Source organism: Notothenia rossii (genome assembly GCF_949606895.1).
Source record: "Notothenia rossii genome assembly, chromosome: 2".
NCBI classification, from domain to species: Eukaryota; Metazoa; Chordata; class Actinopteri; order Perciformes; family Nototheniidae; genus Notothenia; species Notothenia rossii.
Genome location: NC_136904.1, coordinates 36242406 through 36269387, shown reverse-complemented (window position 1 = coordinate 36269387; position 26982 = coordinate 36242406). Strand labels below are relative to the sequence as shown.

At 41.1% G+C, this 26982-nt stretch overlaps 2 protein-coding genes across 2 annotated transcripts in view; one reads left to right on the top strand and one right to left on the bottom strand.

Moving 5' to 3' along the window:
- Positions 1-20794, top strand: part of itfg1 (integrin alpha FG-GAP repeat containing 1) — a 188001-nt gene extending 167207 nt beyond the window's left edge. Inside the window, exons 15-16 of the mRNA XM_079664764.1 lie at positions 13745-13869; positions 20649-20794. Coding sequence (XP_079520890.1) covers positions 13745-13869; positions 20649-20693 — 170 coding nt within the window. The 3' untranslated portion in view covers positions 20694-20794. The remainder of the gene's footprint in view (positions 1-13744; positions 13870-20648) is intronic.
- A 518-nt stretch (positions 20795-21312) lies between these two features.
- Positions 21313-26982, bottom strand: part of LOC307029127 (proteasome subunit beta type-3-like) — a 68500-nt gene continuing 62830 nt past the window's right edge. The window contains exon 5 of the mRNA XM_079664767.1: positions 21313-21327. Within this exon, the coding sequence (XP_079520893.1) occupies positions 21319-21327 (9 nt within the window). The 3' untranslated portion in view covers positions 21313-21318. The remainder of the gene's footprint in view (positions 21328-26982) is intronic.

Sequence of the window (26982 nt, the reverse complement as noted above, 5' to 3'; positions counted from 1 at the left end):
GTTTTTCAGAGACCTCAGCAAGAGGCCCTATTCCCAAACCGCTTGAATTCGCAATGTTTGAAAGATAGGCATGGAACACACCGAGAATTTACAATATGGGAGTAAGGCAGGAGAGTGGGTGGATGAGAGAAATTAAAGGGCTGGAAATTAGAGGGTACAGAGGACTGAGCATTGACTAGAGTCGTCAGGGGAAAGAAGAGGGGTAGACATTATGGTGGGAATGAAATAGAAAGATACATTGATGGTTGGAGAAGAACACAGAGAGGAGGAGAGAGGAGAAGGAAATATTAGTGTGGACTGGAAAAAAAACAGAGTGGAGACTTGGTGAAATGGCTATCGATCGAGCTTAGCATGCTTTTTCTCTTCTTTTGCCTCCCTCCTCCAGCCCTGCTCTCTCATGTTCTTTCTCCTAGGCTTCCCTCCTCCAGCCCTCCTCTCACATTCATCGGTCTCTTCTCAGCCTGCAACCCCTCTTCCCTGCAGCCACTTTATAGAAACCATCCATTGTCTAGACATTGATTAAGTTTTCATTTGTCGCCGTTGTCACCCACCTGGCTGTTGATTTGCCGGTCTCCAAACATCATTAGGTTTTAATAAATGAAATGCTCCTTTTTCGTTAATGTAGCTTATCAAAGAGAGTAAGATGAATCCAATGAAGTTAGGATGTACCAAGAAATATTTTTGTCCTCCTCAGTTGGGGTTAGAGTTAGGGTTATTTGTCGGATAAAGAGTTTTGAAAAAGGTTCGATCCTCAATGTGGTCATGCTAACATCACATGTCTACGGATGGAAATGGGTTAGGGTTTGGGTTATTAATGGGTCGATTCTTATGAAATGTTGTACATATGCTCATCATGTCATGCTCAAGAGGAATTCCTATAACTTTAGTGATCCTTAGACTTTTCATATAGCGCCATCATTACGGACAAAATTCCATAGTACCTCCGTTTGGAGAAATTAGGCTTTCCGAAATGCATTAAAAAATGTCTCATTACAATATTTCCTTCATTAAGCCCCTTTTTTAAATATTGAAGGTACCATAACTTTAGAAGAAAATGGTTTTCAAGTACAGTACACCCAACTGACACACCATTCCTCTTGGCATACTGTCAATACTGTTTCTATTTCTTCTGCCAGTCTTGCATTACCCAAGTGTCACTCCGAATGACAAAGTGTTGCAATGAAATCCAGTGCATTGAAACTCACTTGGTCAGTACTGTCTGCCCAATTTGGTACAGAGTGCTGTCTCCAAAGTTCCCCAGAAGTATTTTCCAATGCTTTTATCATTCTAAATGCACAAAGAAACATTCATCCCTAAAATGAGCAGGTTCCCAGCTCATTTTGGTTTGAACGTTTTTTACTCAATTCTTGTCCGACCGTTTTTAACGTTGTCTATTATGTATCGCTTTGTACTTTCACTGTGCTATTCTGTTATCTCTCAGACAGATATCAAAACTAAAATGATATAAGGCGTAGCTAACTAGACAAGTAATTGACTGAGGACAGAATATTTTAAGGAGCATCGAGGAATACTTCACCCCAAAAATGACCATTTGTGATTCAGTTACTCCCCATGTGTAATATAGAATTCGTGAAATTGAAGAATCAAATCACACAACTCGTTTTTTTTTATTTTAGCGAAAATGCACGTGTTTGAGAGGTAGGATTAAAGTTAGTCGTTTTTTGGTACACCTATTTACAGAGACGTGCACACATAGACTCTAGGTAGTGCTTGAGCACCTGCCGATTAAAAGCTTCTAATATATACAACAATGCCCCAAATGCGCGTTGTAATTTTGTCAGACATCCCCACACGTGCCCCGCGGCACTCCCGTACGTGCCCTGGCTGCAGCCCCTCCCTTCCCTGCTCTCAACGTGAACGCGCAGTGCGCAGAGCAGACACTAGGGTCGCGTTCCAATAGTCCATTTAGCTCCTTGGTTGTTCCTAACCAAGTGAAATGACCCGGAAGTACGTCAGTGGCAGCCATGTTAAGTGCCGTTCCAATTCTCCAAATGATAGGAAAGGAGGTTTCAAACTTCCTTTATAACCTCCTTTAGCTTAGGAACCACTGGACCTCCCTCACCGAAAGGAGAGGAGAAAATGGTGCCCCACAATGCCTTGCAGCCGCAGCATTTGACGTCACACAACAGTCGGCCGTTCACGGAAACAAACGATTATGACGGAGAAATTATATCATGAAAGTTACGGTGCTTATTAAGCATTTTAAAACGTATGTGGTAAGTTGCCAAAGTGCTTTGTTTTGAACGTTCATCAGTATTATAATCAAAAAGAGAAATATGAACGTTAGTTTTAACTGAAATTATCAAATAAAGTCAACATTTCACTGAGCTGTGTGGGGTTTGTTCAACTTTTAAAAGATGTTTGAATGGTGATATACACAGTGATAGGTGTTAAGGACTAACGTTTATAATAAATACATTTGTATTGATTTTAAGATATTTTCATACAATCATACGTATTGGGATCATTTGTATTAATGTGGACCGGAGGGAGAGGGTGACGAGCATAAGTTTCACTTTCCTTTTTTATTTCAATTACAACTTTGGTCATGAAGAATATGTTTCTCTGTTGTCCACGTTCATAAAGCATAAAACAACAGCGTCAGAGCACGGTGCAGAGTCTCTAGATGAGTCCCTCGTTCTTATTAAACATCCATGTAGTCCGCTGTATAGAAAACTGTAGTTTCCATAGTTTCCCCACAGCAGCAGACGCACACAATGACGTCCGCTGGCGCATCATAAACACGTCGGATAGTGAAAGTGCATTCGGATTCTCTAATAAAGTACCGCAGTCTCTTCTCCTAAGTCCTTTTGAATTCTCCTATCCACTATCCCTTAACCCTGTGACGTTTCACTCAGAGGTCAAGGAATAGGAGATAGTGTTAGAATTTAGGAGCTGATTTTTGGATTATCGGAACGCAACCTAGGCTTGTTTGAGACGCGTTGCGGCTCGCCTCGAAGGTAGACGAGAATAGCCGATCGCAGCCGGGGGAGGTCTCAAAAAGCTCGCCAGAAGTCCGACAGCTCCGAGTCGGCTTCTTCTTCTTCTTCTTCTTCTTTTCCTTCTTCGCCTTCTTCTTCGCCTTCTCTCGGTTTTTTGGCGGATTGCAAACAACTTTAAGGTGCATACCGCCACCTCCGGAGTCGGCTTGACTCGGTTTGCATTTATAAAGAATGCATACATGTGTTTAATCGTTAATGTCAGATATGTACTAAGTTAATACATCTGTTCCTGCTCAAGATTAGATTCAACTTTATTGTTATTGCACAGATTACAGGTACTGAGACAACGAAATGCAGTTTAGCTTCCAACCAGGAGTGCAACAAGCAGTAAAGTGAAAAGTAATGAACACAATCTACAGAATAAAATATAGAATGAATTGAATGATGAATAAACAGTGAGGGGTAGGAATATACACAGCAGCCTGTGAGCAGTATGAACAGTGTGTATGAATACACTAGATACACACAGCAGCCTGTGAGCAGTATGAACAGTGTGTATGAATATGCTAAGATATATAAAGTATAGAAACGGTAAGTAGTGCAAGTATAGTATAAAATATATAGATGTTAATTTCATGATGATAAACATTGTTGACCAATGATGAAAAATATTAATGGAAGTGGCGACGTAAAACTGACACAAAACAACAACAAACTTTTGCCGAGCCAATTGGAGAGTTTCATCAGCAGCACGGGGTAAAAACCACCAATGAGCGCTCAGCTCGAGATACCAGCGAGTCGTTTCCCATCAAGCATTTCGCCTCCGCGCCTCGCTCTCAAGGCTGCGGGCGTCTTTGTCCCGTGAGATTTCAACGTCTCATGTAGGCGAGCCTCCAAAGCAAGTCGGCGAAATGGCTAACCATCATGCAACGCACGAGCAAGACATTCATCGAAATTGCGCAGGTCTGCGCAGGTCTCGCTTGTCTCAAACAAGCCTAGTCAGTCACTCAGTCAGACAGTCCACGGCGGGTGTGTGGTGCAGCAGCACGCAGCAACACGATTAAAAGTGCCCAAGTGACGACCAAGTAAGTAACCACCAGGTAACAAATACGAGTGTATTGTTTAATCCCCTAAATCAGATGCCAAACTAAACTATAACTTCACTTCTTTTCTTGCATCCATCTATTTAGTCTCGTTGTGCACTTTTGAAAATAGCAGATCTACAAGCTCACAATGCGTCATTATGAGCTTGTAGATCTGCTATTTTCAAATGGCTGTATATAGGGCTGAAGTGATGAAATGTATGTTTTGTAATAATCATAATCTAAATCTACAAAGTAACTATTAACTCAAGTTTTCAAATAATTGTAGGGGAGTAAAAGTAGAATATTTCCATCTGAGATGTAGTTGAGAAGTAAATGTATTGGAAATTGGAAATACTCAAGTAAAGTAGAAATGCCTCAAAAAGTACAATATAAGTAGTAGTAACCTTATAGGTTTACATTAATGCTGCTGTTAAATGTTTCTAGGAGATTAACCCTTAATTATCATGTACAGCAGAGCAGTACATCGATTTAGCTCATTTGCATTTACCACTTGTAGAATAATGCCAAGAAGAGACAGGATGAGAAAAGAAAAACAAAGAGAGCTACAGCAGGCAGCTTGGGGAAGCAGCTCTCTGCTCTCCTGGGTAAAGCAGCCTGAGCCTACCAGAAAGGAAGATGAGGATGCAGATGTGCCTGATGAACCCTTACCCATCAATCATCAATGATGAAGATGAAGAAGAAAGGTCAGAGTCAATACCAGAGTCATGTTAAGGGACAAACTGTCTCTCTAGAGCCCTTTCATGCTCAGATTTGAACTAACCCTAAACCTAACCCTATTTGAACAAAAATAAGAATTAAATAACATAACCCTAACCTAACCCTAACCCTAAAACTGAAATAAAGGAACCAAAAACCGAAAATAAAATAACAAAATCCGCGCACAATTTCGGAGCGCACAATTTCAGGTGCCCTTTTTTTTTTCTCTTGAGCACCTGCCGCTATAAATGTCTGTGCACGCCACTGCCTATTTATATTATCCATATAAGGTCTAACTATGTTGATGAAGGCTCTCTTAGAGACTGTTCTCATACACACACACACACACACACACACACACACACACACACACACACACACACACACACACACACACACACACACGCACACACACAATAACTCACTCACATGGTTTGATTTCGGTCATGTCTGAGTGCAGGTGCAAATATGCTACAGTTGTGTTGAGTTTCAGAATGAGTACAAAGCCGGTTAGCGATAAGGACAGAACAACTATAAAGCCCTGCAGGTCTTTCAGTGTATCACACACACTCTCCTAGAAACACACACACATTATCCCTCATAATTCAATGTCCAGACGTTGACACCATTTTGAGGGCACTGAAGGGGGCTCCAGGGGAGGCAGAAAAGATGTGCGTGTGGGCAAATTCTATCCCTCATGGCTCCACCCTCCATCGCTGCAATTTGCTCCTTTTATCGCCGTCAGGGGAGCCAATGGTTTCTATAGCGACAGGCACTAGGAATTTCTCTGAAAACACTTTTTTCCCTAATTTCGGATCCCCTGGGAGTAAATGTGTGTGTGTGTGTGTGTGTGTGTGTGTGTGTGTGTGTGTGTGTGTGTGTGTGTGTGTGTGTGTGTGTGTGTGTGTGTGTGTGTGTGTGTGTGTGTGTGTGTGTGTGTGTGTGTGTGTGTGTGTGTGTGTGTGTGTGTGTGTGTGTGTGTGTGTGTGTGTGTGTGTGTGTGTGTGTGTGTGTGTGCGTGCTTATGTTATGCATTTTCTTCTTTTCCCATGTGCCCATACTGTCGCTTCTATCAGTTGTTTTTTAACATGTGTTTTATGTTTAGATTCCTCGTTTAATCCTGATTCGTTGTATTTCTTTGTTGTCTAGGAATCCGTATTTCCCTCCATGGCCAGACACACTTGACTCAGTTTCAAGCTGATGCTAGATGTCACATTGTCACTCTGCATGTCTGCCCAGAGGCGGTAAATCCTCCATGTGTCATAAGACCTTCGCAGATGGACACAAATACATTAATATGCCGTAGCTGCCCAATAGGCATCCATGCCCTCTCTGTGTCTGTCTTTCCCTCTCTTATGTTTCACACTTCATTTTCCAATGTTCCCTTATTATGCCCACAAGGTAGTAAAGTTTGGCAGCTTCAATATCCGGGTAGGGATTTTATTTCTTAAAAAAGTAATTATCCTCCCTATCTGGCATTCTGCTGAGATGATAATTATTTACAGTACAGTCAAAATTCATTTTACCAAGCTAGGAAAACCTTGCAGATAACAACAAATCCCAACTTCAGATTCAACAAAGCTATTATGGAATTATTTAATTGGCATACAAGTGTTTAATATCATACTGATGATAACTCTGACCTTTTTATCAATGAAGGGCTTTGCAAACGTAATTATAAACTCAACAACAAATAAAGCTTCACAACTGCTGAAACATGTGTTGCATCCATCTATTGTGGTAATGTCATATTTTAGTCGATTGTGTTTATCATAAAAACAAAGATTGTTCTAACACCAGTTATTAAAAGGTGGGTTAGGTCATTTTGGAGAAACCAGCTCGAGTGCGCTAGAATTTGAAAATACACAGCCGGAAAAAATCTACCACTACCTTACAGAGTCCCTCCTCCAACACACACGAACATGCACATGACCAATGAGGGAACCAGATAAGTTTGTGCACAGATGGAAGGCTGACAGGCGGCCATCCAGTTATTTTAGCCGGGCCTGCTAAAATGATTGGTCGTGCTTTTTACAGTACTACGGCTTCCACAGATAAACAATTTTTTATGGATTTGTTGTCAAAGCACTTAAGATATTCATTGCTATCGGGATGTTAAGAGCATTCCATGGAATATAACAAAAAGTGTATCTTGAGCCGGTTTATCAAACTTAACTACCCCACCTTTAAGTAAACACAGCATAATAATGTGGTTTTATAAGGCTTTGGGCCTTATGTGCCACCAACCATAAAACCCCTAAGCCTACACATCATTGAAATTAGAGGAACCTGAAGATGACCCTGCAGATATCTTGTCTTTGTGTAGTTATTATATTCTCATTCTGAATATAAATAGGCCTTATAATGTATTAAATGGTCGAAGATTTACTTATAGTACTTATTGTAGGCAGTGCTTTTCGGCATAAGTATTAAACCTTTCTTTGATTGTAGTTGGTGTGGCCTTCAGAAACACTGAAACTAACCTATTTATACACAACATGTTGAAGTTGTAATTATATTTCAGAGCACGAAATGCTAGAAATGTCTTGGAAACAAGGGTGTAGCCAACAGGTCAACACTTTATTTTCCGTGACCTGTCAATTCGGTCCAATTAGCAACTAGATAAGCAAAACAAGAGTTGGAGTTGAGAGACAATGTGCACAACCAAATTGTTTAACAAGTAGCCAGTTTACAGTACCAATATATTCGAATCAAAAACTTAAATCATCATAAGACATGTGTGGGGATCTGGACAGTTGAATTGTTATTACCAAAACCTAAAATGTGATCGGTTGACATGGACTACAAACAGAACAAGAGAGCTTCCAGTGCTAACATCGTGTCCAGCTGCCTTCATATCTGCACATGAAAGCTGAACTTTTTTTTTTGGTTTGTTTGCCTGGCATTCAAATCGTAATGTAATATTTATATTCATCTATAGCTTTATATTGTATATTTATCTTAATCTTTAGTTAATAGCCGCGTTCACACCGCAGTACTTTTCCCACTTTAGTTCCAATATAGTCCCGAAATGTTGCGTTCACACCAAAAAGAATCGGAACAAAAATGAGTTCCTTTTTACCCCCTTTTCCGTCCCTGCTAGAGAGCAGGGACTTTCGTGGGAGAAAAAGGTTCCTATGTCTGATTGGCTGGGCAGATTAAAAAACCACGCCCCGTAAAACTCCCAAAAAGTTTTTTGAAGCCGTCATTTTATTATCTTCGGGTGGCAGTATACGCCGTGAAGTTGTTTGCGGCCTGCCAGTAAACCCAAAGCAGAAGAAGACGAAGTGACGTCATTTGCCTAATCCTCCCTCAGGGACTTATTCCGGTGTGAACGCGATCTGTACTAGAGTTCTCATGAACTAAGTTCTGATTAACCTTTGTGGGGAAAGTAATGCGGTGTGAAAGCGCCTAGGCCTCGGGTGTCGATTTTTTTTATTAAAGTGTCAAATGTTGCATTCTCTGAGATTAGAAAGGTTAAGTGCAGGATCGAGTTTAGTTCACTGAAGACTGAGTAGGTGGGGCCAATACTTATTAAGGACAGAAAACAGCCAAATATTTGATTATAAAAATGAAGCACTGAGATGTAGAAGAGCCGTTTCCTCTACAATATTATTTTTGTTTTTTTAGTTTCTTAACTTCTCTTTATGTGCATGCATTTTTGATGAGGATCTGGAACACTAACTCGTTTAATTTGATGCATGCCCACTTAAGTGTGTTGTGTAAAATTGCGATATGCGTAGAGATATTCACACATTCGCAGGTTTGAATCTGCTTTGACCTTAAAGAGATGGATTGGAGGCTGTCACTCATAGGTGCGGGGGGGATTCCCTGCCAAGGCCTCCAATGGCTCTGCCCTAGGGAGTTAGGACAAAACACACGCTCTCGCACACACAAACAAACACAACACAGTCACTCCAAACACAGCTCTGCATAATGTACTGCCAACCTCTCTGTGTTGAGAAATGGCTTTGCTCCAGCCATGGCCACATTTCCAACACACACACACACACAGAGACACACACACACACACACACACCTCAGCAGACGCTCAGCCAGGCTCCCTGCCTGCAACGTGACCCTTCTTGATCCTCCATCAGACACACACACACACACACACACACACACACACACACACACACACACACACACACACACACACTCAGAGCCACTCCAACCTGTTGAGTGGCCGAGTGCAAGCCGTCCACCTCTCGCCTACTGACAGGGAGCAGCAGTCTGTCAAAAAAAACATCCAACCCAAACCAGCTTAAAGGTCCAACCCACTCAGAAATCCTGTTGATTCCAGCCTGCTCTTTTTCTGCGGAACAGTCTGTGCCCTGTTGGCATTTGATTTGTTAATATCAATAACAATAAATGGTATGACCATAAAGCCCACCTCACAATAACAACATGATCTGGATTAGAAGATGTCATACATTAGGTGCTGCTGCAGAGTAGCTCATTCGAAGGAGCTAAACTGCATGTTGGTGATTGATGGACAACAGGTTTAGTTGGTCAGATCCAGTAGCTGTGTTTCCTTGCACACCAGCACCACATTTGGTGACTTTATTCCCTGAGAAGCGAGTTTTGGTTGTTTCATTTTAGTTTGCAATGCAGATCTTTGCACCCTGATTCAATGCTTGTTTTTTGTACAGTATTTTTCTCTGGGTTCATTGTCCATGTTTTTGTCTATTTGATCTTCCTTACCTCAGTGACTATTGCCGATCTGCTGCCATGGTGACAATCCTCAAGTACATTTGAGTTGTTCTCCTTTACAGTTTCTATGAATGTACTGAGGGTGTCAGTTGTAGTTGGTTAACAAGCTACAATAGGTTGGCTTTTGTATTATTACATTATTGGCCCTATACCCTTTTTAAATGTATGTTGTTTGATTGATGATGGGAAAGATTTATGTAGATTAGTAGTTTAAAGACCTAGTTCGTTAAGTGCCCTTATGAAGAACTGGAATTTGGGCAATAATAAAAGAAAAATTAAAAGTTTTGCCCTCCACTACTTTAAATTGTGTAGAGTTTCCTCCTAGGTTCAGTTATGTGACAGCTCCCTGTGTGTTTCCTACTCAGTAATGAAATTATTCAGTCAGGATACCAAACGCTGCAGGCCAGAATATGAATTATTTCATCTCCCGCAGATTCACAGCAGTGTGGTGTGTGTGTTTCTGTACTGTATTTGAATACACAAAGTTGTTTTACATGTCTTCATAAGGCTGCAAGTCACCTTGGAACAGGACTTGCCAGTGGCTCTGTGAGAATGTACTGCACAACAGAGCTTTGAGAGAAATGCTTACATGCTCACAATGACTGCTAACATTTGATATGTAGCAGGTATCATCTTTACAAAGTTCAACACCTTAGATTAGCATTTTAGCATCGTGTTGCTAATCGGTACTAAACAATGGATGTATAAAGAGAACTTAGCAAACCATTGAAGTTGGGGATGGTTTTTTCTTTGAAAGTAGTTCAGAGGCAGATTAATCCATAAATGGTTTGACTATAGATTGAATAGAACCCGCATCATTGGGATCATAGAGCATGCACACTTGAGTTTTGCTTAAGCCCCACCTCCAATCCACTGTGTCACATGGTCTCCGCTCAATCAAATGAATGGGAAGGATAAATAAATAATTTGGCTTCTAGTGCATTTTACAACTTTTAGAACCTGATGATTTAAAAAAGGGTTATTCAAGCGTTTGTTCTGGATAGTTTTACAGACATCTCTTTGCAAATGGGAAAAGGCTTTTGGGTCCTATGATCTCACAGACTGGTACCACCGGTTGGACACAACGAAATGTAGCTTCAGTGACTGGCTTACTTCTTTGGGGCTTGTACTAAACACAAAGTAAAGCATATGCATATTGGGATGTTTTAAATGTTACTTTATGACCAAAGAAGTTTTTTAGATATGTGTCAGAGAGAATTCAATGATAACTTTTTATTGTTGCCAGCAGTAGATGAAAAGTCAATCCATCCAATAAAAAACAAACCAATAAAAAACACAAATATAGTCTTAATGCTACGTAGAAGAAAAGTCAATTTTGTGGCAACCCATCCTAAAGTTGTTCAGAGATGTTAGTCTCTGATAGCTATATAGCGACGGTAGTTGTTAATCTGATTCAAAATGTCTCCCTCCTGTCATCTTCCTTGGGTTGTAGTGAATTTACTCATTACAAATCATGTAAATATCCCATACAGTAGAACACAGCTCTCCACGTTACTGACGTGGTCAGTAATTCTCTTCCACAGACTTACACACACCTCTCAACAAATATCAGACACCCAGAGATTTTCCTGATAGAAGGCAGAGCTTTGTACTATACTCTGAACAAGTCAATGTTCTTGAAACTCTGCCCATCTCCTCCTGGAAACAGACAATATTTCTGTCTTCCTCCCCCTCTCTTTTGCAATCTGCGGTGTGCGATTAAGGCAATTATGCTGCCTCTTCACAACACCCACCAACCCAGCAGCAAAAAGCTGGGAAAATAGAATACAGCTGGCGATAGCAAGCAAGAGAAATGTAGAGAGATAAATGACTGATGAAAAGCTTTCCCGGGTAGAAGGTGGCAAAAGTCAATGGGTCTATTCATCACTCAGACCATTTGGAGCCACATCATGGACAAGCTTTCACTGCACCAACATACAATACATCCTTAAAAATGCCACTGCTGGTTTTACCCTAAAATGACTCCCTTAAAACCACTGACTGACAATTTGTACTCCGAAGTGTGATGTTCCTAAGGTAAAATGCTAGCTTTTGTTGTACAATCTCAAAGAAAGAATGGAAATATTGAGCTGGACTGACCTGACCGAGGTTCAGCTGAAGTGGCCAAAAATGAATTTGACATTGTTGTAAATTAGACCAAGATTTAAAAGGGCAATATTATGCTCATTTTCAGGTTCATATTTGTATTTTGTGCCTCTACTGTTTACATGCTTTAATGTTCCAAAAGGTCTTTATGTTTCTCGTACTTTCTGTGCTGCAGCACCTCTTTTCACCCTCTGTCTGAAACCAGAGCCCAGTCTGCTCTGATTGGTTAGCTGGTTGGCTTTGTTGTTATTGGTCAACCGTTTAGAGATGTCCCTTCCCTTATCATACAATGTGTTGGAGCGCTAACCAATAGAAGCGATAGTGATATCATAATGTTACGGAAGTTACCTTAAGAATCCAATGGAGGCGTTTCAGGCAGGGGGGAGTGTGTAGGAGAGAACTCCCTCTGGGGGGAAGTTTGGGATTTTAGCTTTTGCAGACCATTTACATGCACAAAAGCCCATATAACAAGCCCCTTACAACATAAAATAAAGAGAGGAGCAATGCTGTTTTGCTGCTCTCTGCCTGGAATACAGAGTCCATCCACATTAGTTCTGATCATTGGCAGCCTTGAGGCTTGCTTTCTCTCTTCTTCCACCTCTCTCTCTCTCCTTCCCTCTCTTTGTTTACCACGCAGAGGTTGATTTATGGCAGCTGCACTTGCAGAGTTGGGTGGCGTGGACGAGATACAGCAGCTGAAGGGGAGAGTGGAGGGAGACGAGCAGAAGAAGGGGAAGCGGGAGGAGAAAGGGCCATAGGAGAGATGTATCAGGGGAGAGGAGAAACAGAGACTGAGGGTTAGATGAGGATAGCAAGTAAGGAGGAGGAGGGAGGTGGTTTGAGGAGACGAGGAGAGGTGTTGGATTGGCCTCAGGTGTCTCACACTGATTTGTATCTTTTATGATGCTCTTCATGTCAAGGTCTCATGCTACAGTCCCTCTGGCCCAGACATTCCTGTCTGTGTGTTTATTCCTGATCCCCCTCATTACCATAACTTTAGTCTTGTCATTGACAGTCATGGTCAGGATAGGTTAGGTTAGAGCTGATAACATTACATTAGACTTTAATGATTACTTTAGGAAAGCAGGGCTGTAAAGCTACAGATCACTGAAACAATCGGGAGTTATGATAATATACAACTGGCTATTCAAGCTGTTGTATTGGGCAGAAAAGTCATGAATGGGGCCGCCGTAATGCTCAGTTAGTAGAGCTGACTGCCCATGTATTTGTTCCCCATTTGCCGTATGTCATCCCCAACACTGTCACAGAGAACTAGCTGCCCTTCTTGTAGAGCAATCGTAAGCTAAAAGGGTTCTCCTCACAATACACTATACAGTGTGTACATTACGCACTACTAATAAATATGTCCCGAACTTGCACTCGACAATGCTGTCACCAACCAATGATCGGATGAACGGTTGTTGAAAAACGAAGGACCGACAGAAAGACAGATAGACAGACAGATGGACACACAGATGGACATGTTCATGAAGTTGTTTTTGCATGCTCACGTTCTGCAGGGACAATGTTTAATTTGTTAAAATCTTAACAGGTTAGCATTGTAAAGCATATGCGGAATACCATTCATATTGCTTGGATTCAGTCATGATACATAACAATTTAGACTTAATGGTGGGGTTTGATGAAAAGTTAACGGTTCACTAAAGTTATAACAATTCACCCTGAATGGAACATACAGTCAATCTGTGCGCCACATTTCATGGCAGTCTTTCTAACCAGTTGTTGAGATATTTCGCTAAAAACCACCAATGTGGACCTGTTGGTGGCCCTAGAGGAAAAGTCAGTAAGGTACATTGTTTTCAAATTACCACTGCCAGATTTGTATCGTACAGTAGATGTTAAGATATGTCAATGGGTCGGTGAACACTTGGAGAAAAATCAGGAGATCACCAAGCACATTTATTCTCTATGTACCAAACATTTTTGTAGAAAAAGGAACGATTTTTGAGATTAACTAGAGACAAAACCTGAGGTTGGCACTAGAATAAATTAAAGGTAAACTCCAAAGTTAGTAATCATCCTCTGGGGACCACCGTTGTCTGATTGGAATGGGACCGAAACACTGCGCCCAACACTATATAATGATACGGTTTTGTAACATTAGGAATTGTCTCTTCTCTCCCTCCCTTTCTGCAGCGGGTCAGTTGAGCCAGTCTGCCCACTTCTCCCTTCAGCTGCCCTACACTGTGCTGGGCCTCGGACGCAGCGCCAACTTCCTGGATCACCTTTTCGTCGGCATCCCCCGGAAGCCCGGAGAGACGGTGAGGAAATATAAGAGGGTTATATAACCTGGCCACAGACTGTACGCTCTCACATAATGTTTAGATGCAGTTATAGAGGTGTGTATGACACCTACAGCAGAAAGAGAAAAGGAGAGCTGTGTGCTTCAGAAACAAAAGATTGAAAACAAGTCAATGTTCTCTTGTCATCAGCAATGCTAAACAAAAAACACATTGTCTGCCTAACCCTGAAAAATCCTTTCGTACCTGCTTGAGGTTGTTACTTCCTAATCAAGCCGCAGTGGAAGCAACAAGATACTGCTTTAAACTGCTGTTCATATCGAATGAGGATGTCTTCAAAAGGTTTGCAAATGAGGGAAGCCCATAACAGGAGTATTGGTGAAACTGATAGTCCACACATTTATTTTGACTGACTTAAGAAATAATTGATCAATGTTTATTACCTTAACCCAAAAATAACAACACTTACAACTTGCAATCATTTGTTCAATATCTCCAGTTTTCTATTGCAATTATTTGGTTTGCATATGTATTTGTGGATCCTGTTTATTCTCTTAAATACAAACAAGTAAAACGTTGTTTTAATCTTGTGGTGAATGAAGACAATTTAAAAAGGACATATTATTAAATATTATTTTTTTCACTGACTATGCAAATACTTGTGGGTATCTATAGAGCCAAGAACAGTGAGATAAAACAACATATTCTTTCTTGATTTAACAAGACATTCAAAAAAGCAAGATTTGGCTCCACTTCATATTTGGTACCACTTTACAATAAGACTACCCTTATAATGGATTCATAAAGGGTTTATAATTAGGTTATGAATTATGTTGTAAACGCTTTATTAATCATTAAGAACCATTTATAAACCAGTTCTAACATAGTTCTCATACATCAACACAGGCTCACTATTTGGCAAGATGACTAAGCCTTATGTTGGCTACTTAGCGAGAATCAACTCAGTTAACAAAAGATACCAAGGATGCTGGCTGATGAAGAAGGCGAAGTAAGCTAAGTAGCCAATTAGCTTAGCAGTACAGATAAATGTGGGCTCACTATTTGGCAAGCAACCGTCACAGTTGCCCTGTTTATCTCATGTCTAAAAGCTTATTAAGGATTTATAAAGTGTTCACAACCTAATTAATTAATTAATTACAAACTATTCGTAAACCCTTTATAAGGGTAGTTTTATTGTAAAGTGGTACCCATATATCCATTGCAGGCTAATCACCCCTCATATATTTATCTCAACTCATTCCTCAAGGCTAAAATCCCAAAGTTTCCTCCAGAGGGAGTTGACCAATCACAACAGAGCCGGCCAGCTAACCAATCAGAGCAGACTGGGCTCTGGTTTCAGACAGGGGGTGAAAAGAGGTGCTGCAGCACAGGCAGTTTGAGAAAAATAAAGAGTTTTTTGAACATTAAAGCATGGAGACATGTCACATCAGAGACACAGAATACAGATATGAGCCCTGTAAATGAGCATAATAGGGCCCCTTTAATAATCTAATCCGATCGGTTATAATTTACGCGGTTAATCCCCTCTGTCTCCCTCTTTCAACCCTCTCTCTCTTTAAAAAAGACACTGGTGTCCAAAAACATAATCTTAAAAAAACTATGAGCATTAAGTGTTACTAACAAAGTGTTATAGCAGTTACTTTTTAAGATGCTTATTTTGTAGCTCTCGTATTAGAAAGAGCCCAATTTTGGCACAATGAATATGACAGAATACTGAGGATCTAGAGGCAAAATTTGGCAGTAAAGTGGCAGTGAGAGAAAGATCTTTTCCTCGTCCCATCTAGTGATCCAAGTAAAGAAGAGAAATTGCCTCTTTATGGTAGATAGATTCCATATCCTGGTTATAATGTAGGGAGAATTGAAAAAGGTTCAGCAAACCTCCCCACTTGAAAAAAGGAATATCGCAACCCTTTACATATGTATGTATATATATATATATATATATATATATATATATATATATATATATATATATATATATATAAACAACCCTTTACATTAAAACCCTTTACATTAAAATGCAAACATATCTGTTTGACAAGCCTGAGAGTAGAGGACGTACAGTATGAGTGACTCTGGATGTAGCATATATGTGCCTCCCGTCATACGACAAGCCAGCGTTATATTAAAATCGTAAATTATTGATTGGGTTGATGTTTTTAATCTATTCGTCAGCAACATTTCCTCACTACACTTCTTCAAATGTCAGCATTCTTCACTTCCACTATCTCCACATCCATCTCATCTCTGCTTTCTCTCCTCTCACTTGTCACACTGAATATCAGGCACGACAGGGAGCTTTCTTTTCCCCCCCTTTCCCGTGTGGTATACCAAGATCTTCGTCAAGCAGCTGATTAGAATTGTAGATGGGTCGGCCTGAGACTCTGAAGCTGTAGTGTGCAGGAGAACAGTCGCTCAGACAAGCTCTTTGTTGTCCCCCTTTCCCGCACACACTCCTTTTTCCTAAGCAAAGAAATGTGATCTCTTTTTCCCTCATCCTCATCCATTCCTTCTACAAAGTGAATTAATGAATGCCTAACGATGCGGCCCATTATGCGGAGTAGGTTTTTTATACCCAGAGGGACCAGGGACTGGAGTTACTCTATAACAGGGGGTCCCAACCCCCGGGCCACGGACCGGTACTGGGCCGCGGAGGTGTTACTGCCGGGCCGCGAAATAGCTGTGAGTTTATCGTAATATTTGCAGAATTATAAATATTTAAAAATATTTTATAAAAAAAAGATTATTTTTTATTTTTGCACCTATACCAGTCATATTATTTCATCCAAAACATACAAAATGAATCAAAATTGGTTAGCATAAGGTCTCAGCCTCTCGTGCACAGAGAAAGTTACCGGTGCGCCAATAGGAAGTGGAGCACACAGGAGACAACCGTTTAATCGCAGACTGTTATGTTTACGTGGGGAAATGGCAGTGCATACATTGTTTGAGATATATTTCAAACTCGGACTTCATTTTAAGGACATTGCGGCCAGGGGCGTAGAGATATTTTTTTTATTTGTAAAACCTCCTTCACTTCATGAAATGGCTGCAGCATCAGGAGGCAGCCTCTGAGAAGTGCAGCACCGGCGCGTACACACCGCCTTCACTGTGTTCCCCACTGCAGGCTGCTACGTTTCACACACACACCTCGAACGGCCCGATTATTCCCCCTATTACTCGTTGTATGAAGGAAATGTCCGGTCACAAAGGCGCATGGTGTGTGTGTGTATGTGCTCTGCTCAGCTCCGCTGTTTGTGTGTGTATGTTTGGTTTGTTTGTGTGTGTCCAACAACGGCATTTGTTTTCAAATGACCATGAACAGTAATGTACACACATCTGGCCAACTCCATAGGTATGTGGGTGTTCCCAAAATAAATTAATCTTAATCTCGATGTAGTGCTAAATGCTGTCGGAGTGCACGGGAACGAACGCCCCCGTATGACGTTATTATGGCTGGCAAACAAGCCCCGGGGTCTCCTTGACATTTCAGTTATATCAATATGTGTACAGTGGTCCAAATTTGTTTTAATTATATCCTGGTTTTAAACGTTAATATGTTTTGGATGCATATTGTTCTATTATTTGTTCAGGCTGTTACATACAATTAGCCACTGTTGCCACCTATATTAGGCTATATTATATTATATATTATATTAATATTTGTAAAGCGGTCCTAATTTTTTTGTTTTTAATTGTATCCTGGTTTTAAATTTCTTAAGGCTGTTAAATACAATTAGCCTCTGTTGCCACCTGCTGGTGAGTAAATATTAAAATCAGCTAAAATTGACAACAGGTCCGCGATTTTTTTTTAATGCATCTGCCGGTCTTTGGCACGATAAAGGTTGGGAACCCCTGCTCTATAACATACCTGTAATGAGGAGGAGAAGCTCTTTAGGACCCTGACCGCTACACCACCCTGCTCAGTCGGCGGGTTTGGATCTTTCTCTTCATCGCCTCTCTTGATTTATCCCTTTTTTTATTTTTTTATTTCTCTCACTCTTTATATCTGTCCTGCTTCCATTCTCTCCCCTGCTGGGCCCTTTATGATTGTCTCCTTCACAATAACAGTCCCGCATGCTGTTTCACAGTCGTGGTTTTGTTCAAATCTACTTGGATACCTTCCATCTTCTGTCCAATCATTCCTTCCCTTCATTCGCCTCCTCCCCGTCTCTCTCCTCCGGTTCACTTATCTTCCACCCAGGGGATTCCCTTTGCTGCTCAAAGTGGTTTACTTCTCTAATCAGTCCCCTCCTTGTCACTCTCACTCTCTCCCTGTGTGTCCCTCACCCTCCATCTCTGTACATGTCCCCCTCAGTTGCTCTCTCGTAGTGTGCCAGTTTCCCTGGCTTTGAACCAGAGTGTCTCTCTTTGCTCTCTGAAGACTTGGGAACACTTTCCTCTTCCAAACAGCCAGATCAGATCTGCTCCCAGGCAGCAGTGGTGAAGGCTGACGTGTCTCCAGCTTCACTCCCCCGCCAGTTGCTGCAACCGACGGCAGCGCTTTCCAACAGCTAAGCTTTTCCAATGGCTGGCGGAAAGAATGTGCTTGTTATGTAAAAAGCAAGGCCATTATTGCCGCTTTTTCAAAATAGCTGTGGGATGTGGTTCCTCTCAATTGATACGGAACAGAGAGATACAATTAAAGAGCAGGAGCATTTCCAGATTCCGCCATAAGTAGAATTGGACATTCTTCATAGCCAGAATACAGATTTTAAAGCATTAATATAATGCCAGCGGTATAGATCGTTGAACTGTTAACCCCTAAGGAGCGAGGGTTCAATTAAAACAAGGCAAACTTTGGACTAAACAGTAATGGAGAAAGAAAGCCAACAGAAAGAAATGTTTATGCTGGCTTTTTCCAGAAGTCAAAGCCCTGTTGCATAAAGAAGTTAAATACATTTTGTGTCAGTCTAATGTCATATGTCAGCGTTAAGTGTTGAGCCTTACGCAGTGTCCACACGGCGGCGTGCTTTGAAGCTTCAGCGCACGCCGCCGTGTGGACGGGCCGTTAAGGTGGAAACTACTAAAGGAAATGAAGCTTGAACTTTGAGTACGACTGCAAAGTCAAGCTGCTGTCAAACAGCAAGCAAGTGTTTTTAAAAGGGCCCTATTCTGCTCTAAGAAGAAAGAGGAATGTGATGTAAATAAAGGGTATCATATAGAAACATGCAGCCTATAGGAAATTTGAAAATTGTAACTATATATATCACAGGGTTGTGTTTGGACACCCATGGGCAAGGAATCTGAGAAATAATTTACAACGTTTTTTTGGTTGTACCCACATTGGTGATTCTGATTACAAAAACGACGGCGAAAAAAAACAAAGTTAGTGTCGGCCAAAGAGCCACACCTCGAGGTTCATTTGTTGTTCCCAAACCAAAAGTAGACAACCTGATGACCAAGTTCCCTTGTACAGTCTACCACCTCCTCCCCATTTCTACTTAGTCATCTTTCAAATAAAGGCGAAACTGACAAACAAAAACATATTTCTCTAAATGGCATTTTTTAATAATAAAGGTCCAAAACTTTTTAAATCACTCTGCTAATAACTTGACCTATAATTAGGCGGAGGCTGGGTAATGCTGTGTTTGGAATTACCTGATGTGGCCCATTCTAAGAATTCATATTGTGAGTGGTAATTAGATTTTTTCTTCAGCGTTTCTATCTAAAGTCCAAAATAAAAAACATGTACAACAACTAACAACAAACAAGAGGTGATGGAGCTTTCAATCAAGCACGCTCACACAGTCTTAGGAAGGACCAGCGCCATATATATATATATATCTCCCCATTTTCAAATCACGCCTCAAAACACATCTCTTCACACTCGCATATCCACCCTGATCATTATCCATCACACATCCTCTGTTTTTATTTATTTGGTTATTTGATTGATTTATATACTGCTTTGTCTTGTTTATGTCTCTTATGCTGGTGTTATGTATTGTGTATCTTGTTTTCTATGTGTTTGTGCGGCGACCTTGAGAGCCTTGAAAGGCGCCTATATAAAATAAATGCATTATTATTATTATATAGAGAAAAGAGTTACGACAGCGGAGGACCAAAATGCTTGATCGTCACGTGGTTCAGGGAGACTCAATAGTTCCCCGGAAGTACGTGGCGGGCCATTGAATCACGATTTGAATGCATTAATACCAGGATAGAAATGCAATTTTTGGTAATTAGTAGTCAATAAAGGTTTTGATTTGCAATATTTATACAACATATCGATATGTGTATGTAGTTACATCAATGTTTTTTTTTTAAAGTAACATTTGCTAATATTTGAGGATTAAGATAAAATAAGAAGTACTTTATTGATACCTATTGGGGAAATGTTTACGCTGCAGCAGCAAAAGACAAGGCATTGTACATTAGACAGTAAAAAGACTATAATTAAACAATCAAAAATGTAAACATCTTAAATAGAAATAAAATAGCATTACAAAAAGTAGAAAAATATACATAGTGTGAACAGCTATCTTACCTGTTAAAATATACATGTTAGGCTAACGTTGCCTTGGTGAAAGAGCCTGTTGTCTATTGCTTAGAATTCTTTAAAACAAATATTATCTTCTTAAACCTGTATGGTAGTCAGGAGCATCACATCCTAATGTTTATTGATATATTTAGAGGGAGGGGATGGGAAGGAAGGTTTCAAAATTCAGATTAGATACATTTCTACCATTTCTTTAATTCATGGTGGTTTCAGTAATCCCCTGGTAATTGAGGACACAAGTAATCTAAAGTACTAATGTAATCTTTATGACTTTCAGAAAGGACAGGAGACCCACAGGTGCCTATCAATGATTGTCAACTGAGTCAAAGCACCAGCAGCAGCATGATGTTGATGTTAAATGTGTTGTTTTAGGAACATCCATTGTAAATAAATGGAATTTAATAAACATTGAATAGCATATCATGCAGTTTGTCTGTGCCTTTTCCTCTGTGTTGTCCTGGCATATCGTCTCCCCCATGGTTTGCTGTGCTGCCGGGGGATGCTCCAAGCGCTCAGAGAAAGGAGTACACATGTAAAGTTTCCCCACTGACACAGAGAGGAGGAAATAATGGCTGGCTCAAGTCAGCAGGAGTAATTTAACCATCACAAAAGACAACAACAGCAACAACATATGTGAGGTAATCATATACTTCACAAAACGAAGACCACATCATTGGGAAGCTTAACGTCTGTTTAATCAAAAATAAGGAACAGGGAGAGGCTTGCAGAACTCTGGGAGTTGAGACTCAGGCTCAGGGTGAGGGTCTCATTGCAGGTCTTCAGGCTCCATTGAATCCCCCTGGGGTTCTTGTGCTGATAGAGGGAGACAGGAGAAAGGGTTAGATACATCTAGCAACCTATAGGATGGGAAATTGCTGACCTATTTGAAACTTACCTTGTGTTTTCACTCTCACTTAAGTCCCTCTCCCTTTGCCATCAATCCAAAATCAGCTGAGCTGCAACATAATACAGAGAGGTAATAATCAACAGAATCACAAGGACATCATATGGCTCTGCTAAAAACCCTCACCCATAAGTTAAGTTTTTGTTTACTGTTTGGAAGTCTCAAATATGCACTCTAAATCGATATCAATAGCGATGTATCACACAAATAGCTCTCTTCCTTATTATTGTCTAACGTGAACTATATTATACTAGCTGGAACTCTAAAATGGATATCCTCATTTCACCATCTCCACCCACTACAATCACACGCTCCAATGTTATATTTAACTAATATTTAACTCCCTCCACCCCGGATAAAAGCACGTTAAGAAGCCCCTTTTCTCTAACGGCCCGTCCACACTACAAAACGGTTTCCAACGCGTCTGTCCATTCACTTTGAATGGGGTGACGTCACGTTGCCTCGCTTTTCGCCGAACTGAATTGTGGGTAGCAGAGCGGAGCTTTCCTGGCGTTTCAGGCTGCAAAAGTTGAGCAATGTTCAACTTTTGAAGCTTCTGAAGCTTTCGGTGGAAGCGTCAGCCAATCAAATAATATGCCAGTACAAGCTCTAGCCAATCAAACCGCTGCTTGTGTGTCAGGGGCGGGAGATTCATGTGATTGGTTGTTGGTCGAGCTTCAGACACGCCCGCCGGCAAGCTTTTTTTGAAGCTGTAGTGTGGACGGGCCGTAATTCCACAACGTTGAGTTGAAATAACACCAGGAGAAGGGATTAATAGGCTGTTTGTGGTTAACTTGTGTTGCTAACGTTATCCGGAATCCTAGCCTAATCTGTTATCTGTAAACGTTCCCTAAATCTACTGATTTAGGGATAATCTTCACGGAATCCACTAACATCCTTTAATACACATGTTAATTTGACTCAGACGTGCTGGTAATATCCGCAATATAAATCTTTAAACGTCTTCTTACCTTTAAAAGTCCAACACGAACGGTCTATTATGCTGCAACTCTACTGCGCTGCTAGCCGCAGATAGCCCCGCAAGTCAGCGGCAAACTAACTTCCGGGGAACTATTGAGAGCTCCACGATCCGCCATTGCTGTAAAAAAACTGGTCTATTGGAGTGAACGGAGATGTCGTAACTCTTCTATCTATATGGCGCTGGGAAGGACTAATCAGGCAACATATTTGGAAACACCAGTGTGGGTCAACAGTACGTGTGTGTAAGAAAAAAGTATATATAAGTTATTAAACCTCTTTCATGGCCAAATGCTAAAAAAAACAGCGACTTGAATCACAATATTGATACAAAATGATTGTATTGCTTCCGCTAAGAAAATAATAGTCCGTTCCACAACATTAAAAGGGATGGAACTGTGGAAACAACAATGTAACTTGAAATGACGGCAGCACTGATCGAGGTGTTTCTGTAACTGTCCAAGTCTGTTCACATTTTCTTTTCCATTAACAAGTCTTTGAACAATGCCAGAGCCCACACTGTGTTCCGGTTAGTGTTTACTTCCTGTCGGTCTTATTCTGTTGATTTCTCTTACATCCAGCGCTCTGTCTACCTCTTTCCTTCTCTTATTCTATTTTTCTTCTCTTTACTGGGGACAGTTTAGCCATGAAGAAGCCAAAGTTTTCATGGTCTACACATATATAAAAGCAGAGATTCAAAAAGTAATCCATGGTGTTTTCTGATGGATGAAAACGAATGTATAGTGTCCACCGCTGACGTTAAATTTACCAGACTAATTTCTGCGAATTGATATGACTGCACATAGACCCTTGATCCTCCTTGGCAACGGTCTGTTCTCCTTAGCAGTGGTGTGTAAGCGAGTATTAACAACCTCTGAAATGTCCAAATTGACTAATCAGAATTGAGTATTAAACCAATCCATGAATAAAATGCAATAGACGATAAATGGGAAATATGACATAGGAGACCAAACAGAACTTGAGGTTTTACCCCAAAGGCTTTTTTTCAAAATATGATGAAGAGCGCTGCCAATGTTTCCATCTCTGTCTTGTTGCAGTGATGTGATTTTGAGTGGCGGTCCCTGTATTCTCTTGTCAAACAAAATCACACAATATACGGATGACATCTCAATACTCTCAATATGCACACAAATTCAGTAAGTAAGTGCTAGACAGTAAAAGAAAAATGTTGTGGCAATAATAAGTCACCTAAGAGTATGTACAGTGGGGCAAAAAAGTATTTAGTCATCCACCAATTGTTCTCCCACTTAAAAAGATGAGAGGCCTGTAATTTTCATCCTAGGTATACCTCAACTATGAGAGACAAAATGAGAAAAAAATAATCCAGCAAATCACATTGTCTGATTTTTAAAGAATTTATTTGCAAATTATGGTGGAAAATAAGTATTTGGTCAATAACAAAGGTTCATCTCAATACTTTGTTATATACCCTTTGTTGGCAATGACAGAGGTCAAACGGTTTCTGTAAGTCTTTACAAGGTTTTCACACTTCAGTTGTTGCTGGTATTTTGGCCCATTCCTCCATGCAGATCTCCTCTAGAGCAGTGATGTTTTGGGGCTGTCGCTAAGCAACACTGACTTTCAACTCCCTCCAAAGATTTTCTATGGGGTTGAGATCTGGAGACTGGCTAGGCCACTCCAGGACCTTGAAAAGCTTCTTACGAAGCCACTCCTTCGTTGCCCGGGCGGTGTGTTTGGGATCATTGTCATGCTGAAAGACCCAGCCACGTTTCATCTTCAATGCCCTTGCTGATGGAAGGAGGTTGTCACTCAAAATCTCACGATACATGGCCCCATTCATTCTTTCCTTTACACGGATCAGTCGTCCTGGTCCCTTTGCAGAAAAACAGCCCCAAAGCATGATGTTTCCACCCCCAGGTTTCACAGTAGGTATGGTGTTCTTTGGATGCAACTCAGCATTCTTTCTCCTCCAAACACGTCTAGTTGAGTTTTTACCAAAAAGTTCTATTTTGGTTTCATCTGACCATATGACATTCTCCCAATCCTCTTCTGGATCATCTAAATCAGGGGTCGGCAACCTTTTCGATATGAAGTGCCATTTTAAAAAAAAAATTGTTATCAGCGTGCCGACAATCGAGAATTATCAATGGTGGGGGGGGGAGGGGTTGAGGAGCTTGACGCTCGTGAACTATCAGCCGGAGGGCGGGGGGAGCCTCGCTGCGGGGAATCAGAGTGTGGACCTGTCAACGAAACTTACACATTTACCACATTTAAATAATTGGTTTAAACGGCATAATAATAAGGAAAATCGTCCGTTCTGTGATTCTCCAGAACACACATGTTATGATATTAGGGTCATGCAGAGTGAGATGAGATCGCTGTCCCTTTAAGAGAGAGAGAGAGAGGGGTGTGGCTTGTGCATGTGTGGATGGCAGAGCGACAGTGAGGGAATGTTTGTATGTTTCTGGAAGTGAAACGAGGCAGCAGAAAAACAGAGGTCTATGATGTATTTTGTGAAACAGAAGAACAGCTAAATAAATGCAACGGCCTCCCAAGAAGAGCTCGCCTCTCTCCAGTCATTTAAGCTAAAGTGGGTTATTGAACCTTGTTGCTGCTGCCCTCCTCGACTACGGTCTGGGAGCCGACAGGAAAGTTCAACACACAGATGGCCAGTCCGCCCCTTTGTAGCATATTATTTCGATGAGCAGATCGCCACTGGGCTTTCAACTAAAGACACAGCCACGCAAAAACTGCGGCATTTGTACAGCTCCTTATGGGTAGGCCCAGCGCCGGGCCTACTGCAATTTGTGAAGGGCTTTCCTCTGTGGTGAAACGATCAGCACCGCACCACGGAGGAAAGCGGCAGAAAGTCAGCGGGGCTGCATTGCGTGCATGGCTTCTGCAGGTAGACGCGCTCTGGCGGCGGTCTCGTTCAGGATCCGAAAATACAATTCAAATATTATTGCACGTTTATTCCACTTATTCCTAGTGTGCCACTGGTTACGGTGCTGCGTGCCAATGCTGGCACGCGTGCCAGGGGTTGCCGACCCCTGATCTAAATGCTCTCTGGCAAACTTCAGACGGGCCTGGACATGTACTGGCTTAAGCAGGGGGACACGTCTGGCACTGCAGGATTTGAGTCCTTGGCGGCGTAGTGTGTTACTGATGGTAGCCTTTGTTACTTTGGTCCCAGCTCTCTGCAGATCATTGACTAGGTCCCCGCGTGTGGTTCTGGGATTTTTGCTCACCGTTCTTGTGATCATTTTGACCCCACAGGGTGAGATCTTGCGTGGAGCCCCAGATCGAGGGAGATTATCAGTGGTCTTGTATGTCTTCCATTTTCTAATAATTGCTCCCACAGTTGATTTCTTCACACCAAGCTGCTTACCTATTGCAGATTCAGTCTTCCCAGCCTGGTGCAGGTCTACAATTTTGTTTCTGGTGTCCTTTGACAGCTCTTTTCTTGGCCATAGTGGAGTTTGGAGTGTGAAGGTTGGAAGTTGTGGACAGGTGTCTTTTATACTGATAACGAGTTCAAACAGGTGCCATTAATACAGTTAACAATTGGAGGACAGAGGAGGCTCTTAAATAAGAAGTTACAGGTCTGTGAGAGCCAGGAATCATGTTTGTTTGCAGGTAACCAAATACTTATTTTCCACCACAATTTGCAAATAAATTCTTTAAAAATCAGACAATGTGATTTTCTGGATTTTTTTTTTCTCATTTTGTCTCTCATAGTTGAGGTATATAGGATGAAAATTACAGGCCTCTCTCATCTTTTTAAGTGGGAGAACTTGCACAATTGGTGGCTGACTAAATACTTTTTTGCCCCACTGTATGTACTTGTATGTTCTAATGCTCAGGCAGTGGCTAAACATAGCTCCAATGGATTCAATTGTCAAAGGAGAACTCAGTGCTGCTACGACGAGTTAAATTACAGGAAAAAAAAAAAAAATGTATTTTTCATCAAGACAGAGATTGAGATTACAGCTTCCTCTGTGGATGGCTGAACTCTCTCGCACACAGCCTCACAAATGCTTAATCACATATGCAAATATACACACCAATGTACACGCTTGGAAACTTTTTTTTGCTCCCCGCAGTCAGTCATTTATTTAATGAAGCAGGTTGTCTGAGTCTTAAACGTACAGCTTAAAATAGCCACTCTGCAGCCGCCAGGAAAAATCATGGGACCATATTACTCTGCCCCAGAGCACATAACATACATATTCTGAGTTTCTGTCTGTGTGTCTCTTTGGAAATCTGCTTGTGACACTTAAAATTACCATATGTGTGCATATCCAGTTCATGTGTTTTCTTTTTCATTTCAGGCAGCAAGGATGAAGGAGTGGACCGCAATTATTCCCAACTCTCAGCTCATTGTCATCCCATTCCCACAAAATCAACCCAGCAGGTACGTAACTTTTAAAAGATGAAGATATAGATGGATCCAACTGTAATGTATCACTTTCTTCCTTGTTCACTGCAGTGCAATTTGGAGCCCCTTTGACGCTTGTTGCTAAGGATACCATTCATTGATTTAGGCGCCTCATCTTGATGCCTCTTAACGACATGTTCAAGTTACTGTTACCTCAACTTGATACAGTGTCTCTGTGGGGTGTTTTCGGAAAGCAATCTTGTTGTACAAAGCACAAAATCATTTGCTTACTACCTGTTTTCAGAGGTTGTTTGAATTTCGATGGAGCCAATTAATTTAGGGGAACAGATATGTTTGAGAAGAACAAGG